Below are 18,877 nucleotides of genomic sequence, written 5' to 3'. Positions count from 1 at the left end.
TAATTTTCCACGAATTTGATTTTGAGACCTCAGCTTTAGAACTTGAGGTCTCGAAATCAACCATCTAAACGCACACAACTTCCGTGTGACAGGGGTTATTTTTCTTTCATCGTTATCTCGCAAGTTCAATGTTCAATTAAGCTCAAATTTTCACGGGTTTATTATTTTATGCATTTGTTGAGATACACGGACTTTGAAGACTAGTCTTTGACAATTACCAATAGTGTCCACTGTCTTAACTTATGACCTTACCACTCAAGCTCTTAGAGCGACTCCAAGGTCCAATTAGGATTGTGATACACTCTTTTTCTAAAAGAAAGAGGCCTTATGAAAGTGGGACAAAAAAAAACCAAGTCTCTAACCTCATACTAAAGTGGTGTAAAATGCCATTGTACCCGACATCCTTCCGGTGGGAATTTTGCCAACGTCAAAAAACCTCCCAACGACTGACACTTCTCTGCCTGTGCATTTTGATACAGGAAATATTTAGTTCTTTCCTGACATGCCCGAGTTTTGATGACATTGAATCAAAGGGACACTACATTTTGACCTTTTGATGAACACAAACACTCCCCTTTGAAATGTACAGACCCATTTGTTGTTGATTTACAAAGTTGAACAATGGTGTAAATTTTCCAATTTCACTCTAAATTAGTATGAAATAAAATGGCATTTTACATGGCATCTTATACTACTTTCTTCTTTTGGAAAAACAGAACAAAATTTAAGTTGACCTTGGAGCCCTTTAAAAATTTCTTTTTGGAATTATTTTTCTTGTGATTATAAGTAAAGATCTTAGAGTTGGACACCTAAAAACATTTGGCACTGAATCAAAATATAGAAATAAGTACAGACCCCCAAAAAGTGTACTGCGAATTATGGCATACTGCAGTAAGGCAATCAATATGAATTACAAATCAAATCCATTTGTACATCATGTTATAAACTTTACGCTTTAATATAATAAAACTTTTTGCTGATAAAACCATTTGTACATCATCATATAAACTTTAAGTTATAATAAAACATTTGAACTATTTTTTATACTATTCATAATATATAGCTATTCAATAAGTATCAAATTGCGCATTCAAACAATTTCAGTAAAAAATCATTCTTATTCATATATGTATTAAGGTTATAAAATATCAGCAATTATTCACATAAGTCTGGCATATATTGAATCGTCCCTGAATAGTTGTATCATTCATACAACAATGCACTGGGCCATAATGTGTTTCACTGCATCCAGGTGTATAGTTACCTGTATGTGCTTGATTAAACCATGGAGGAAGGAATAGAAGGAGCTCGAACGACCCGCAAAACCGCAGAGTAACAAAAGAATACCCTGACAATGCCCCCGTCTAACCAGTGGAAAAAGATAGGAGACCTCCAGCTGGATGGCCGATTAACGAGCAAGAATTAGATTTCTTTGTACAGAACGTGCGGTACCGCCGCTCTGCACTGTTGCCTTCGTGTAAAGTTGAATCATTGGAGACAAGAATTGTGAATACACACGTTTTCATTTACTATTTGTGGTGTTTCACTGAAACATCATGGCATATTTTTTCATTTTTTTGACTTTCTGGTCACTAGCGGTGGTTCAAAATTTGGGTATTAGCACACGATCGTGGTTGGTATTCAATTGTGTTTTTCGATTTGGTGAGCACAAGTGTACACAATTTTTATCAGGTCTCAAAAAATTTGTTTTTCTGTATTATATCCATACGAAATACGACACCATGGTTGAGTGAAGAACCAAGTGCGCACGCGCAAACTCACATATGCCAGTTCGCCCATTGTCTGTATAAGGTATGTCGGTGATTACGAGGTGTTGTTAAACGACCGCAGTACCACAGGTTCGACTTTTGATGTCCCTTCGTTCGAGCTCCTTCTATTCCTTCCTCCATGATTAAACCAAGTAACATACTCCTCCAGGGAGTTAAGGGTGTTTAAAGGCAGTGGACACTATTGGTAATTACTCAAAACAATTATTAGCATAAAACATTTCTTGGTGACGAGTAATGGGGAGAGGTTGATGGTATAAAACATTGTGAGAAACGGCTCTCTCTGAAGTGCCATAGTTTTCGAGAAAGAAGTAATTTTCCACGAATTTGATTTCAAGACCTCAGATTTAGAACTCGAGATCTTGAAATCAACCATCTAAACGCACACAACTTCGTGTGACAAGGGTGTTTTTTCTTTCATTATTATCTCGCAAGTTTGACGACCGATTAAGCTCAAATTTTTACAGGTTTCTTATTTTATGCATATTGTTGAGATACACCAACTGTGCAGGCTAGTCTTTGACATTTACCAATAGTGTCCACTGCCTTTAAGGAATGGTTTCAGCATTTTTGGTGGAAGAGGAGAATTTATAACAAAAGCACACAGGGACCCTAGGATAATAATGCTATACAAGAAATTACTATAACTATAACTATTTGTATCATCAAAATATTAGTGTTTCTACTTAAAGTCACCTGGAAGTGGTATTTTTTCAAAATAAAGCTTTTGTCACTAATATATGTGTTTTGATGAGTGGAATGTGAATAAACAATTAACTAAGGTTTTAAAAAATCAGTTCTTATGTTATTTACAAATGTAAGAGTAGACCCCGACCCGAGAGGGCGCTGTTCGTGACGTCAATCGAGGCAGACTTTGCCTGTAATGCGTAGAGTAAACACAATTGCAAAGTACATGTACGGACCAAGTCGTGAGTTTGTACATTTCAAAAAAAAATATATTTGTTTTTTCCGGCAATGCCGACCAGGTGTATTGCTGCTGAATGCAGAAAAACACTTTTTGAAATGTACCAACTCACGGCTTGGACGTACATGTACTTTGCACGTGTGTTTACTATACGCATTGCAGGCAAAGTCTGCCTCGATTGACGTCACAAAAGGGGTAGGCGGAGTCAGCCCCCCAAACAACTTTATATATTTTTTAAACATATAAATCGTGACAAACAATTACTAAAAAAATTGTTTTATTGTTCGTAAGCATATACTCTTATGTTTGAAAGAAAAAAAATTCTATTTCCAGGTGACTTTAATGTAAGTTCACAGTCCCAATTCCGCTTATATCTAATTGCCCATAGATCTTTTCGCAAATACCATTGTGCAAGCGCAAACTGTTAAATGAGTTGCATTGTAGGATAGCTATGGATCAAATTTGATTACCAGCAAGACCACAATGCATCTAATTCCTAGCTTTACGCGCACGCCCGAGTATTTGGGAAAAGGTCTATGTGCATGACTACAATGATGGGTAAACTTTTTGTTACAAAGAAACCAAACAGATACACATTGAGTATTCAACAAACTCAGGTACTTGCTATTCATCAATGACACAGCGTTTGTTAACTGGTATCATTGAGATAACTGCTACATCAATGATGTTGGTCCACTGGCCAGATGCCAGATAAAACAACAGAGGACCAGTCAAAATTCACTCCAAGTGATCCGGCTGGCAAGTTCAGTTTAATAAGCTTCACTATTTCAGCGGTACCCCCAAAACGTGATTACATTTTGAAATTAAATTTTCACATGTTACTTTCACTACAGTGTTAAAACAACAACTTTGTCTCTTAAAAGGTTCCAAAAAACTTAACGTATACTTTGTCTCTTAAAAGGTAGAAATTAAAAAACTTAAAATGCATTGCATTACACATACTTTATATGTGTATGGTTAACAATGAACCCAGCTGCATCAATCTAAAAAATAAAAAACTCAAACAAAGTTTATGCATCTCTAGAGACTGATGCATACCCTCTGATCCAAAAACCAAAGGTATACTGCCTTTGAAAAGGTAGTAATTTAAAACTTAAAATGCATGGCCCTTTACATTCTTTACATGTTTAGGGTTTAATAACCAAACATGGTTAAGGGAATCAATGTGTGGTGAAGAGGTTTACAACTAGTGGTTTAAAACTTGCGCCGAGGCCTGGACTTGATCATTTTACCGAGACGAAGTCAAGGTGAATTATCAAGAGCCGGGCCTCTGCGGGTTTAAACCACTAGTTGAAACCGATTCAACACACTTTGATTCCCATTCATAAATACCTTTTCGGTCAAAAAACATCAACACTTTTAGATCAAAAGGTAAAATAAATGCAAAAATTATAATTGTTCAATGATTTCTTTTAACACAACACCCCTCCAGCTATAAAATGGTATGGCCCTCGGGTAAACAACTCCTTATAAGGAGATTGCGGTGAGCGTCGCGCGTATCGCGTGATGTTGCACAACTGTTTCAGCCGGTGCTCTCGACCAATAGGAATGAAGAAACTGTCTTATAAGCGCTGAGGCAAGCTCGTGTGTCACGCCCATGTTTCAACACATTTTACTGGTGTTATATATCATCCGTTCAAACAACACCTCGAGATACCCTTCAACCAATCAGAATGGATAAACTGTCTTAGGTTTTTATGAATGCATCTTCAAAGGTTGGTGCATAACCTCTAGGCAAACGACATGCTTAATTTTCAAAACAAAACCAGAAAAGCGGCCGACCACCTCAGACATGGGTTGACAATGTGAAGGAATGAACAGGACTGAACTGGGCCAAAGTATACAGAGCTGCTTGAGCACAGCAAGTAGATAACCACAACAAAATTATGCTTACCAGAATAAGGTTACCGGCCAAGCTACCATTCCACATGTGCAAATTGTGATTGGTATCCTGCTCATTCGGCTTAGCAGACAAATGTTAAGCAATATTTTCTGCTTAAGAAGCTATCGGGCCTAGGAGCAATAGACCCTTCCCATGAAATATGTAAATTGCTCACAGCGCATGCGCACTAACATTTTGGTTGGCAAAATGAGGGAAAATCGCGCTGTTTTGTACATGGCTAATGGCTGCGTGACACAGACCCGATTGCGCGTCTGCTTAGTGCAAAACTCTATGGTGTTTGCCAACCAATAGGGTCTGTACGCATGCATAAATGTAATTAGCATATTTCATGGGAAGGGTCCATTACTAAGGATCGCTGAAGATCGAGAGTTGTGGAGGAAATTATAATGGCTGCCATCTCTTTGCCCCTAAGACCTAACAGCTCTGGGTTAGAGTAGAGTAGAGTAGAGTAGCAGCTAGTTTGCGAGACTTGTTCACCACAAGGGAGATGGCATCATAGATTCGAAGGGAGTATGGGCAGTCATGGATTCCAAAAAGTGAAGAGAAATTATCTGGAGCCATGTGAATTTAATGAGTCGTTGGTATGGACCAGTGTGCGGAACACGTTTCATTGGGCTATAGGAAGCCTGTGTAATTGTCTTAGAAGTGGTGAGGTGTGGGAGTATTTTGGCATCTGGAAGATTAGCCTAGCACATCTGTTTTGAAGTCGTTGGAGGCAAGCTATGTATTTCTTCGAGACACAATTCAGCAAACAACAGCAGTAGTCCAGCTTGGATAGGATCAGGGCACGGACTGCATTGTGGCACGCATCACAGTCAAGATTAATAAGAGTACAGTAGAGAAGTTGAAATTTGTGCCTGACCTTCCGGCTTCAGTTGCTCCTAATCCTGGACGGATGATAACGATGATCTTTCTTGATCGGGATTGAGGGCGTCTGTCCGTCAACTAAGGCTTTGACTGCTTGCCTGGACCAGAGACGCAAACTCCCCGTCAGGTTTTGCCAACAGCTCCTTGGGTGACCCCTTCTCCATAATCTCCCCGTCGCTCATGACTATGATGGTGTCACATTTCATGATGGTCGCCACACGATGCTGTTATGGGTCAAGAAGAAAGAGCATCATAATAATAATATCAAAGTCTTATTAAGCGCACAAATCTACCAAACAAGGTACTCAAGGCGCTGAGTATATAAAAACTTTCAGAAAGATAGGTTATGCAATGATGAATTCTGAGACACAATTTTGTAGCACCTTAATTATAAGGGTTTACAAGGTGCTATTGCGCATACAGCAGCCACAGCCAGGAACACTGGGGCGAACCCCTTCTCTTTTCGATAACTGCAATGGGTTCTTTTACATGGGTTACACAACAAATGGGACCGACAACTTTACGCCGATCCGAAGGATGAAGCAATGTAAAGTGTCTTACTTAAGGACACACGTGTCAAGGCTGGGTATTCGAACCCACACTCTGCTAATCAGAAACACCAGAGTTTGAATTCGGTGCTCTCAACCACTCGGCCACGACACTTCCACATATCACATCTGTCTGTGAATGGGCATCCTACATTGATTTGCATTCAAGTTAGTGATTGAAAGTTTGCAAGGTCTAACCATGAAAGCAGTTCGACCTCAATGTCCCATCTCCATGGTCTAATGTCTAGATAGGAATAATTGAACCCAAGAACAATTCACTCTAGAAAGGCTTAAGAAAAATACAAAAACAGAAAAACAAATAAACAAAAAACACTCCAGGGTTGAGCAAGATTCCAAACTTTTTTGACAGATTTTTTTGACTGAAGTTCTAAGTTTGTTTTTAGCATTGACCATAAAGAAATATTTCGGTGAGGGACTGTTTCTTTTGGAAGTAAATGATAACTTGCATGAATCTTGTCCACAAAAGACAAAAAAACAGTGACAAAAGAAAATGAAACTTACTGCAACAGTCAGGACAGTTTGGTCTTTGAAGGCTTCACTAACTACTTGCTGCAAGGTCCGGTCCTAAGGCACACAAGACAACAAAAATATATAATCCATCATCAATGTTATCAAACTGACTACAAAAGGAAAACTAGTCTGGTTCCCTCCAGGTAAGATGAAAACCATTGTACAGTATTGCATTTGAACACAGGGAAAATGCCAAAGACAGTGTTATAGGTCTTGAAGTGTGGCGTGTCATGGCCAAGTGGTTAAGAGCATCGGACTCAATATCTGGTGTTTCTGATCAGCAGTGTTGGTTTGAATCAAAGTCATGACGCCTGTGTCTTAAGCAAGACACTTAACCATGATGCTTCGTCCTTCGGACAGGACAAAAAGCCGATGGTCCCGTGTAATGTGTAGGGCACGTAAAAACAAACCAGTGCACTTATCGAAAAGAAGAGGGGTTCGCCCCATTGTTCTTAAATTGGTAGCATTTTACTCCACTACAGCACCTTGTAAACCATTACATGGTGCTATGTAAAAGGAGTAGGTCTCATAATTCAATGTACTCCCACATCCGTTGCAGGAAATTACTGATAGAGTGCTTAGAAGCAATCGTACTAAGCGCAGAATAAATGTTGTGTATTATTGTAAGTATTTAGGCAAAAAATCAGATTATGAGTTCAACCTACCATTTCTAAGTCAATTGATGCTGTTGCTTCATCCATGATCAGGATGTGAGACTTACGAAGGAACGCCCTCGCTAAGCAGAACAGCTGACGCTGACCGACACTGAAGTTTTCTCCTCCTTCTGAAACCTGGAAATCTGATAAACAATTAAGTAGGATTTGAAACTTTGCATGGTGGAAATACGATATTGAAAGGTTTGCGGTGACACCATGTAATGACTATCTCTAATGAGTTGGGGTGGTTCTAAAAAAACCATTGGTTTCAAGTCGACGTTTTGATCAGTATGCTCTGATCGCCTTTTGGAGGGCAATTTGATAAACAATTGTTTACTCATACATTGACCAATCATAATGATAACTTAACATCAAACATTCAGACATAGTAAAATTGACAAAGTATTGTGACCAGCATTAGGGCCAGACAGCTCATTTGTATAAGAGATACATACCTAGTCCGCCGAGTTCAGACACCAGACCTTTGACTTGGGAAATCTCCAAAGCTTCCCATAATTCATTATCAGTGGTCTTTCCAGTTGGATCCAAATTTTTCCTACAAGGTTGAAAAAATGAAGAAAAAAAAATCAAAAAAATCAACCTTATCAACAAAAGTAATTTTATACCACTGTGTTTACACCTACTAATTCCTCCTATACCCCCACCACCATTCGTCTCCTTCCTGATCACTTTTCTTAGTTAATCTTAAACTTCTTCTGACTGCATTCTGCTCCTTTTTTTTCTCCCCAAATCCACCTGACTGTTACACTAAAATACTTCTTGTGTACATTGTGTTGTCATTAATTGGCCTTTGAGAAATGAGAGGCAATTTTTGTAATAGATTGATTTTATCAAGTAATAAACCAGAAGGGAAACTGTGGCTGATTACTTGACATTTGAAATAAAAATGTCACATCCCCTTCAGGTGATCCCTTTGCTGCCGCTTCCTAGGTGTGTCAAAACTTGGGTGTGATCCCTGGCTAAACAGCAGTTACAGGTTGAATGGCTTCTGACTGGCACCGGGAACAAAATATTGACAAAATAGAGATATTGCAAACACAAGGGCTAGAAAGCTCAGTTGGTGTCATAGGGACATCTTTCCCCTCAGAGATTCTGTTCCCAATATAGGAAATTAACATGCGCTGAAGAAGGATGATTCAAAAGAGGGCGCTATCAGAAGTAGCTTGTACATAGTTTGCTATGGGGGGGGGGGAGACACAGAATCTCCTGCCACACCAGCACATTAATCCAGAAGTCACAGGTTCAACGCCCACTCAAGTAACTTTTCTTAATTTAACCCATAAAAATATTTGTCTTTGTACTAAGAAGATTTGTTTTTTCAGAAAGAGATGATGAAGACTGACCTGATGGTTCCTGCAAAGAGAATTGGATCCTGAGGGATGACTGAGAGACACTGACGTAGGACGGTAAGAGAGACCCGCGAGATATCCAAACCATCAATTATAATGGATCCTAATCAGGAAAACACAAACGTAAACATAATGACATTGACATAACATACTCCCACCCGAGTAATATGTCTGTGATATTTTTTCACAGGGCTCGGGAAAGTACTGAGTATACAGTGCTAACACACATCGGTGTATGGGTAAACAACCCAAATTCTTTATCCCCGATGCAAATTTAACATCTATTATAAAACATACTTTCTGTTTCTTATATAATTTGCTATGTAATTTAATGTTCACTGGTCCTGCTATCTGTAATAGTGTGTATGAAAGTTTTACATCGAAATAAGCAACGGAATAAGTGATAACTCTTCAAGAAAAATCTTTTGAGCCACGGTTCCTGACTGTTAACCAATTGGTCCATCAGTGAATTTTGTTTTAAACTTCAATTCCAAAAACTTATGTCATTGTGATAGCTGACACTTTAAAAAAAAAAACTTTAAAAATTACCTTCATTTATGTCAATGAGCTGAAGTAGTGCCAATGTTAATGATGACTTCCCACTTCCTGTCCGTCCACAAATACCAACCTTATAGGAAGAATACATACCCCAAAATATTGTCAAAAAGCAACTCAAAAGAATACAGACCTAGCACCTTCCTCCATTACTCACATTAACTGTTGTGTAATGCTCAGAAAATGTTAAATTATGATTAAGTAAAACTCATGCAAAGAAAGAAAAGGCTGGTAACAACAAATATTGGGAAAACAATTACACAACTGTTGTTAGCAATGCTGTTAGCGAATGATATGTGTTTAAGACACTGGACACCTTTGGTAATTGTCCAAGACCAATCTTCTCACTTGGTGTATCTCAACATATGCACACAAGATAACAAACCGGTGCAACTTTGAACTCAATTGGTCGTCGAAGTTGCGAGATAATAATGGAAGAAAAAACAACCTTGTCACAAGAAGTTGTGTGCTTTCAGATGCTTGATTAAAGACCTCAAAATCTTTTTTTGAGATCTCAAAATCAAATTCGAATATACGTTTTCCCGGCCAATTTCAGCAAAAAATCACTCAATTTCATTAACATGCATTCAAATTCATGCATTTTCCCCTTATCCTCTCAAACTAGGGTTTCTTTTTAGTTCTTAATGCATTCAATTTCGTTTTCGAGCACACATCATTGCATTTTTTTTTTTTTTTTGGCCAGTGAATGCTTAACTGTTGAAATTGAATAACTCTTTTTGACTCTTGAATGCTGATTCAAAGTGCATTCATTTCCAAAACGAAAATTAATGAGTCAGGAGTTAAAATGAATGGATTTTTTTTTAAATTGACCGCGAAAACATATATTTTAGTGGAAAATCACTTTTTTTTCCCCGAAAACTTTGTTACTTCAGAGGAAGCCGTTTCTCAAAATTGTTTATACTATCAACAGCTCTCTATTGATTGTTTTAAAACAAGTAAGGTTTTATGCTAACAATTATTTTGAGTAATTACCAATAGAGTCCATGGCTTTAAACCATTGATCAATCAATCAGTTATTATACTTTTTGATGTCTAAAGGAACAACACGCAGCAGTACATTGAAGAAAAAAATCTTGAGTAGTATGAAAAGTGATGGTATAATACTAAAAGAAGTAACACCACTGGAAAATGTAAGGGTTGTGAAAACTGTTACATGGTTTGTCCAATGTGCAAAGCTGTAAATGTTATTGTTACTTGTTTCATACTTTGTCAAGATGGTCTTGAGGTCGTCCATGAGTGTCAGGGTTATCCTGTTTCCTTAATTACGTGTTTGCGTACCTTTTACTGTAAATATGGTGTATTTTTATCTTTTCAATTTGTTGAGGTTTTGTTGACATTAAATAAATTAGTAAATAAAATATACCTTTTCTCCTGGACTGATCTTGAGGCTGATCTGATGAAGCACAGGTTCCAATGTGATGTCATAACGAGCCGACACCTTACTGAATTCAATTGCTCCGCTGGCTGGCCAGTCTGCTGTTGGCACAATACCTGTATGCACCAAGCATAAGAATGAGATGAACCACATTTCTAATACTGTACAAGGCAGTGGAAAATAACGATCAAGGTGATGTACCCCACTTATAATCCCCTGAGCCATGTACATGTGTCTTCGAAGCACATCACATGACCAATAAATTCACCATCTATTACCATAGTATAACAAAGACATTTTTATCATGTGTAGCTTAAAGACACTGGACACTATTGGTAATTGTCAAAGACCAGTCTTCTCAGTTGGTGTATTTCAACATATGCATAAAATAACAAACCTGTGAAAATTTGAGCTCAATTGGTCGTCGAAGTTGGGAGATAACAATGAAAGAAAAAACACCCTTGTCACACGAAGTTGTGTTCGTTTAGATGGTTGATTTCAAGACCTCAAATTCTAAAATTTTTGAGTAATTACCAATAGTGTCCACAACCTTTAATTATGAATGTGCCAAAAAGTGACAGGATGAGGGAATTACACACAGGCCACAAATGTGATGGCTCTGTTGCCGCTGGTCTTGGCCTTGATGCCCCCTTCAAAAGTTTCCCATTGATTTTAAGATTTTCTAATGGAAACGACCTTGAAAATAGCTTTGCCCTTTCAAAGATGAAATTCCAGGCCTGAAAAACTACACAATGACAATGATGAATAGGGCGAGTTTAGTCAAAATCAAATAATTAGGACATTAATTTCACACCAACTTTTTACAATCGCAAAATCACCTCGGGCCTAGATTACAATGACAATTACAATCCCACCAAAACAAACTCATAACCATTCATCTACAATATTTACCGTGATATTTCTCTGTTGGAAGAAGTGTGTAATGCTCCACTCTCTCCACAGCATTCATACGGATCTCTAGCTCTCCGTAATACCGTGCAGCATAACTGATTAAATTGGAGGTCTGTTAAGAGACAAATATTCACAGGAAATTTACAAACAAGTATTATGAAGGAATACATTTGCTCAAATTATCTACCTTTTAAAAAAACCACTAACTTGTGTAGTTTTTCCCTTTTGCTTCAACCCTAGAAGAGTCCTAACTTTGTTGTTACTTAACCATTGAGAAGGACTATGCCAAGATTGAGACAATTATTACTCATTCCATTTATACCATTGGTAATTTTGGTTCAGAAAACTGTGTTGATAACACAATTAACACGTAGCGAGTATTACAACCTCAACCAGCAGGTCAAAGTCGTTAAATAGGTAAATCCAATCTCCAAAACAAAACCTTTTTCCATGCTTTTTCCAAGTAATTGTTTATCAGCCTGCATGGCCTGCACATGTCACAACTAAAGGGGCATACTAGTACTGCTTCTTAAACAGAAGACTAGAACACCCAGTTAGTAAGTTAGGTTTGTGGTGACACCATGTAAACTGCTCACAAAAAGTAAGGAAACTTTTTTCAATCCAGTATATTTGTTATTATTTAGTACTCTCTTTGTATATGATACATATCAATGCAAAGCTGAACTGTTCCTCTTTAAAATGATACCACATTTGCAACGATTACATGTTGCTGAACTTGGCTACACGAATGACAATGAGGCAAAGTCACAAATCAAATGTGCCAAAATTACCGTTGTCTGTGAATGGTCAATAGGTAATGCTCATTATTCAAACTGATCAAGCTTTTTAGAACCATTATTGGTTTACACATGGATTTGCACCAGTGAGCTCATCGGACACAATTAACCCCCATCTCATGAAAAACACCTTGATGGGTATTTGCGAGACGATATTCTACAGCCGAATGCAGTCCCATACTTGCAGACTCTTGGACCAAATGCCATCTTTCAAGATGACAACGCTCGCCCCATCGAGCCCGACTGGTGACCGACTACCTGAAAAAATGTTGGGGTGCACCGGATTGATTGGCCCGCTAACAGTCCAGACCTGAATCCCATGGAACATCTGTGGGACCAGCTTGGCCTCGCTGTCCGCGCCCAGAACCACCAACACATCAACTGTGGCTGACCTAACCAGGTTCCTTAATGAAAAATGGAATGCCATCCCTCATCATCAGCGCATCACAAGACTTGTGTGCAGCATGGAGAAGAAGGTGACAGGCTGTCATCAACGCCTTCGGATCATCCACTCGTTACTGAACTTTTTGTATCAATAAAGTTTATTAAGATCAGTAAGTTGTCTTGCTCTATACCAAACTTATTGACCCAATAAAGTGGATTAAGATCAGTAAGTTGTGTTGCTTGTTTGAATTACAGTGTCAATTAAGGTTGTTCACACAGTAACGCAAAATTGCTAATTTTGGCACATTTGATTTGTGACTTTGTCTCATTCTCATTAATGTGGTCAAGTCCAGCAACATGTAATCATTGCAATTGTGGTATCATTTTAAAGAGGAACAGCTCAGCTTTGCATTGATATATACCATATACAAAGAGAGGACTAAATAATGACAAATATACTGGATTGAAAAAAGTTTCCTTACTTTTTGTGAGCAGTTTAGAACACTTATTATGAAAACATATAGCCCTTTATAAAATTCTTACCCTTAAAGCCACTGCGATGGACAGACCAACTAGACTCGCAGACAGTCCAAAGAGTGATGAAGTCACTAAAGCTGTTACGCCCGCACTCAATACCATAACTGCTGATAAGATATCCTAGTGGAAAAAAAGTTAATACAAATATTAGGATCGTAAATTCCCAACCATTATTGGGCAAAATTTGTCATTGGCTTTTGGAAGATTTGAATCATTCCCACCCTCTAGTTGTCAATGAAAACACCATACAACCATCCATTGTGACAATTTCTGCATTGCCTAAAATGGGCAGTTCACTGCACACACAGCTCTGTGTTTTACTCACTCTGCCGTCATTTCTTTGTTCTGTTACACTTTAAGGAACATTACAGAACTGGTTTTGCTATCAAAAGTTACTGGCAGTGTAAGCCCTTTATGTAATCCACCATATACATAAACTGACAAACCTGTAGAAGTTTGAGATCGATCGGCCATCTGGGTCACGAGACAACAGTGAAAAACCGATTACAAATTTTGCATAGCATCGATGCAACAACAAAAATGAATAAAACGCTCCCTGAGCGATAAACTCTGGACGCGAAATTAAATTATTTATTTCTCATCAAATATGAAATTTCAGACAGAAATATTTCAAGGGATGTTTTCAACTATCATCATCATTATACCGTGTAAGTTTCATGTAAATCTGTGATCTTCACGATTTTTGTTTTTACCAATTCTGTAACGTTCCTTTGAGGATAGTCCTATTCTTCACCACTGTGAAAAACCACTGTGAAGAGGTGTATAAGTCCACACAGTTTATCAAGTCCCTACATTATGTGGTCCTTCTGTTCTCAGGTCCACAGTTCGTATGTGGACATTGAGAACAAAAATTCTCTCAAGACTTGTGCACAGATCCAATAAAAATAGTTGACAAAAAAAAAGAGTATCTTTCCAGTCTTGTGTTGAGCCAGAGGTCATTGGCTTTCGGAAGATTTGAATCACACTGTAAAAAGCCACTGTTTAGAGGTGTATAAGTCCATACAGTATTTTAAGTCCCTACATTTGTGTGGTCCACAGTTCGTATGTGGACATTGAGAACAAAAATTCTCTCAAGACTTGTGCACAGATCCAATAAAAATGGTAGACAAAAAAGGTTTTCCTACCAGTCTTGTGTTGAGCCAGAGGTCATTGGCTTTCGGAAGATTTGAATCACACTGTAAAAAGCCACTGTGAAGAGGTGTAAAGTCCATATAGTATTTCAAGTCCCTACATTTGTGTGGTCCACAGTTTGTAGGAGGACATTGATCACAAACATTCTCTCAGACTTGTGCACAGATCCAATAAAAATGGTAGACCAAAAAAAAGGTTATCTTACCAGTCTTGTGTTGAGCCAGAGGTTGCATATCTTTAGATATAGAAACGCTGTACAGTTATCATTGATACTCCGAAGGAATGTGTTAAAGAAATCCCGCTCGTAACTGTAAGAGTGAAAGGGAGTACAAAGATACAAGACTCAAAATTCTTCCATAAATCAATCCTCATGATGAATAAATTAAGGAGTATGTCAGAGTCAAGTTTTTATTTCTTAAACCAATAAGTTTGTTACTTTCTAGCACCAGTCACTGGGAAATATAGACAGAGAAGGCCAAGTAAGGGATGGGAAATTGATACTATTGCCAACAGCACCTTCTACATGTAACACCGAAGTGCGCAGGCTAGGCAGGCAGGAGTGGAGGGGCCAACACTCTTCAGGACATGGCGAAAGACTGATTGATCGGCAGAGTAAGGTGCTTGTATACTTTGGTTAGACTTGCAATATCACTGTGAACGGACTGGATGTTATTTCTCTACAAAAAAGGTAAGGTGGCTCATTTGGATGTCACCAATATCACATCCAAATGAGCCACCTAACAAGTTTTGTAGAGAAATCACATCCAGGCCGTTCACAGTGTATGTTGTTGGTTGTAATAAAACATATCATACAAAGCAAAAGTAAAAGTGTCGCAGCCAGCGGTTAAGAGCACTGGACTCAAAGCTCTGGTGTTTCTGATCAGCAGAGTGTGGGTTTTAGTCCCAAGGTTGTGGTAATTGTGTCCTTGAGCAAGATCCTTTGCAATATTGCTCAGTCCTTTGGATTGGACAGAACACTTAGCATGGAAGAGTAAGGGTTAAAGACAGTTTTTCTGGTTCATTGCAAGTGCCCTTGTTAACAAGTTTCCTCAGGCTTGCGAGCTACAGTGATTAAGTTCACTTATTAACCATCCTTGGTTTCATTACCAGAAATATATACTAAAAATACTAATAACCACAGAGTGTAGTGAACATCATTTAATGATGACATTGTACATGTGTTTGTACATACCCATAGGCTCTAATAGTTGACAGTCCATCCAGGGTCTGTGAGAAGCGAGCTAGAATAGGTGACCTGGAAACACTCTCAAGACGTTTCACCTCTCTAAACAAAGACCAGAAAGAGATGAAACTGTTAATACACCACTCAGTATTAAAATGAAGCAGAGAAGCAGTAAGACGCAGTAAGGAGTAGAATACCACTGCTTCATACCTTTCCAATTGTGTTCTAATTCTGAATTGTGGAAGTGTCGTGGCAGAGCGGTTAAGAGCACCGAATTCAAACTCTGGTGTTTCTGATCAGCAGAGTGTGGGTTCGAATCCCCAGCCGTGACACTTGTGTCCTTAAGCAAGACACTTCACCATTGGTTCGTCCTTCGGATGGGACCTTAAGACGTTGGTCCCATGTGTTATATAACGAATGTAAAAGAACCCAGTGCACGTATCGAAAAGAGAAGGGGTTTGCCCCGGTGTTCCTGGTCCGATCAGCAGCAAATTGTGCCACAGCACCTTGTAAAAACATTACATGGTGCTATCAGAGTTAGGTTTCATAATTCAAACGTAGTCCCAAATCATGCAGGAAATACTGTATGTTACAGCGCCAGGAGTGTCACTGAGTGACGGAACATGTGGGCTATATAAGAAGCCACAATTATTATTATTATTATTGTTGTTATTATTATGGTTTTTCACCTATTATCACAGAACTAAACATCTCACGCTTTCAATCTCCTTGGGCCCAATTTCATAGAGCTGCTTCAACATGTAACGTTGTTTTTAAAACAACTTTCTGCTAGGCAAAACAACTTTCTGCTAAGCAAAACTAAGCAGAAAACTGAGCAGTAAGAGATGATATGTGTGGTATGGTATTTTGGATGGTAACCTTATTCTCTAGTGAGCAAAGTTAGCTACCTTTTGTGCTTAACTGGCGTAATAAGCTATATTAGGCAAAAATTCTCAGAGCATATTGTACTGATAACAGATAAGCTGTTGAATTAAAAATTGGTAATTAATTTTTCTTGGGCAGCATCTGTACCTGGACGAGGCCAAAAACAATTTGACCATCAGAGCGTTCATGACTGCCAGAGGGACTACAGCTAGGAGATATGCCGGTGCAATTATCACATCCAAGAGAACGCTGAATATGCCTTTACATATGTTGTATAACACTGCATCCAGATTGAGGAACAAGTACTGTAAGATTAAATGGCAAAAGGCAATGGATTATTCACCAAGCTAGTCAACTAGAGGAGTATGGTTTCAGCTGGGAGAAGTCAATGCTGACGAAAGATGGCAGCAGACGATAAATTACCATAGACCTTTTCACAAATACCAGTGCGCAAGCACAGACTGTTGAATGAGCTGCATTGTGGGATAGATATGGATCAAATTTGGATACCAGGTAGACCACAATGCACCTAATTCCAAGCTTTACGCGCGCGCCCCAAAGGTTCCATTGTTTATGCAGTTCTTAGCATGCAGAAATATCCGAGAACATTAGATTCACCCGGCAAGTCTGCTGCCACCTAGCGCCTCCATAAATCTCATTACATTCACTCATTCAAAATCAGAATGTAAACAGGAAACAATTTTCAAAAGGGGGGCAGCAAAATTCATCAACTGGGTTTAGTTTAGTGAACTTGGAAACATATCATTTAAAAGAAATGCAACATACTTGGTCAATGTGGTTCGTGTCACTGGAGAATCTGTTGAGAATTCGTCCAATTGGCGTTGTATCAAAGAACCTTTGAAAAACAAAGTTTTAAAATTGAAATAAAATGAGGTACATGTACCCCAGGAGGAAATCAAGAAGAAAATGCTGACAGACTTGAGTACATAAACTTCTAATAATAATAATATTTTATATAAAAAAATGCCTTCCATGTCACAGACATCACACAGTGCTGTACAATAAAAACCAATTGTTATATCAATCAACCAATCTCATATCAAAAGTTATGATGGCATGGCTGGCTTGTGAGTAAAGCCCGGTTCATACTTCCTGCAAATGCTTCATGCGAAGCGAATTTCAATGCGTCACAAAGGGAAAGGGGCTCATACTGATTGTTGCGTCTCCAAAATTCGCTTCGCATTCGCAGGAAGTATGAACCGGGCTTTAGGTGTTCGACTCACCTCACTGTACCAGTTTCAAAGAGCTGCTTAAGCAGAAAATTTTGCTGAACAATTTCCCTCTAAGCAAAACTTAGCAGGATACCAGTCACAAATTGTACTTGTGAAAAGGTTTGGCTGGTAGTCTTGTTCTGGTAAGCATAACTTTGATGAGCTTAGCTAATTTTGTGCTATGAAATTAGGCCCTGGTTTGAATCCCAGCTAGGGTCATGAGTACAGTTGTGTCTCTCCAGATATGAGATCATGGATTGGTTTATTTATGTTTGTTTAAATAATCATACCGTCAAGGGAACTCCCACAAGGGGATATAACGCCAAGCTGGCAACAGCCATTCTCTCTTATACAAGCATTGCTTTAACATCTAAGATTATGAACTGCACAAATCAAGAATTGTGATTCAGTATAAACTAGACGGCAATACTTATTCTAGTCATTATGAAATCAGCGGTTAGCTTGGTAGGATTCGAACCCACAATCTGGTGACTGCAAGTCCTGCAGCCTATTTCACGATTTCTGGAGTTAGGATGGGTTCAATGTGTCCTAACTTCACCAAACTCTTTCTTACTTAGGATTAATCTTAGGACGGGTTCAGATCCGTACCCAAATACGTAGGACGCATTAAACCCTTCCTAAGTTAGGACGGGTTACTCGTCCTAACTCGAGTTAGGATTAATCCTAGCGTTTCGTGAAATCGGCTGCAGGGAACTTAACTTGTCGCAAGTCCTAAAGACTATTTAATTCAAAGTTAGGAAGAGTTTGGTGAAATCAACGGCTGCAGTCTAACCACTAGACCACGGTGATCGTCAGTTTTTACAAACCTTAGAGAGAGATGTGACACATTGTGCAACAGCCCGCTGAAGAGATTCCTGGTGGCATAGAACACGGCCATGGTGCGGCAACAGTCGCTTACAATATTAGCTAGAATACCTGCACTAGACCATAGAGTGTAGCCAACTACGTAGGGTTCTGCGTGCGATGTAGCCTGTAGGATACAACAGAAAAAAAGACCAGTCAATTAAAAAATATATACAAATATCAAATCAAACAATGCTAATGTGCTTGTACTTGAGATGAAACTTCCAGTTTTTCCAGTAACACTTTCTTCTTCTTCAAAATACAACAGGGGCAACCACAGAAGGGAGGGATAACCACAGAAGGGGAGGGACAATCTTAACTAAAAAAAAGATAATTTCTGAGTAAATTGAGCCCAATTTTTTCCATTCAACA

The 18,877-nt window shown here is 38.6% G+C and overlaps 1 protein-coding gene across 1 annotated transcript in view; it reads right to left on the bottom strand.

Moving 5' to 3' along the window:
* Positions 1-3,589: 3,589 nt before the first annotated feature.
* LOC139946289 (ATP-binding cassette sub-family C member 9-like) overlaps positions 3,590-18,877 on the bottom strand; it is a 33,757-nt gene continuing 18,469 nt past the window's right edge. The window contains exons 18-31 of the mRNA XM_071943915.1: positions 18,469-18,632; positions 17,196-17,265; positions 16,557-16,714; positions 15,534-15,626; positions 14,547-14,649; positions 13,196-13,309; positions 11,472-11,583; positions 10,548-10,675; positions 9,158-9,236; positions 8,603-8,711; positions 7,694-7,794; positions 7,248-7,381; positions 6,574-6,636; positions 3,590-5,727 (exon numbers count right to left, since the gene is read on the bottom strand). Of these exons, the coding sequence (XP_071800016.1) occupies positions 5,578-5,727; positions 6,574-6,636; positions 7,248-7,381; positions 7,694-7,794; positions 8,603-8,711; positions 9,158-9,236; positions 10,548-10,675; positions 11,472-11,583; positions 13,196-13,309; positions 14,547-14,649; positions 15,534-15,626; positions 16,557-16,714; positions 17,196-17,265; positions 18,469-18,632 (1,578 nt within the window). The 3' untranslated portion in view covers positions 3,590-5,577. The remainder of the gene's footprint in view (positions 5,728-6,573; positions 6,637-7,247; positions 7,382-7,693; positions 7,795-8,602; positions 8,712-9,157; positions 9,237-10,547; positions 10,676-11,471; positions 11,584-13,195; positions 13,310-14,546; positions 14,650-15,533; positions 15,627-16,556; positions 16,715-17,195; positions 17,266-18,468; positions 18,633-18,877) is intronic.

Source organism: Asterias amurensis, chromosome 1 (genome assembly GCF_032118995.1).
Source record: "Asterias amurensis chromosome 1, ASM3211899v1".
Lineage (NCBI taxonomy): Eukaryota > Metazoa > Echinodermata > Asteroidea > Forcipulatida > Asteriidae > Asterias > Asterias amurensis.
Note: the sequence above shows the minus strand (reverse complement) of the source record. Positions and strands in the feature narration are given on the sequence as shown.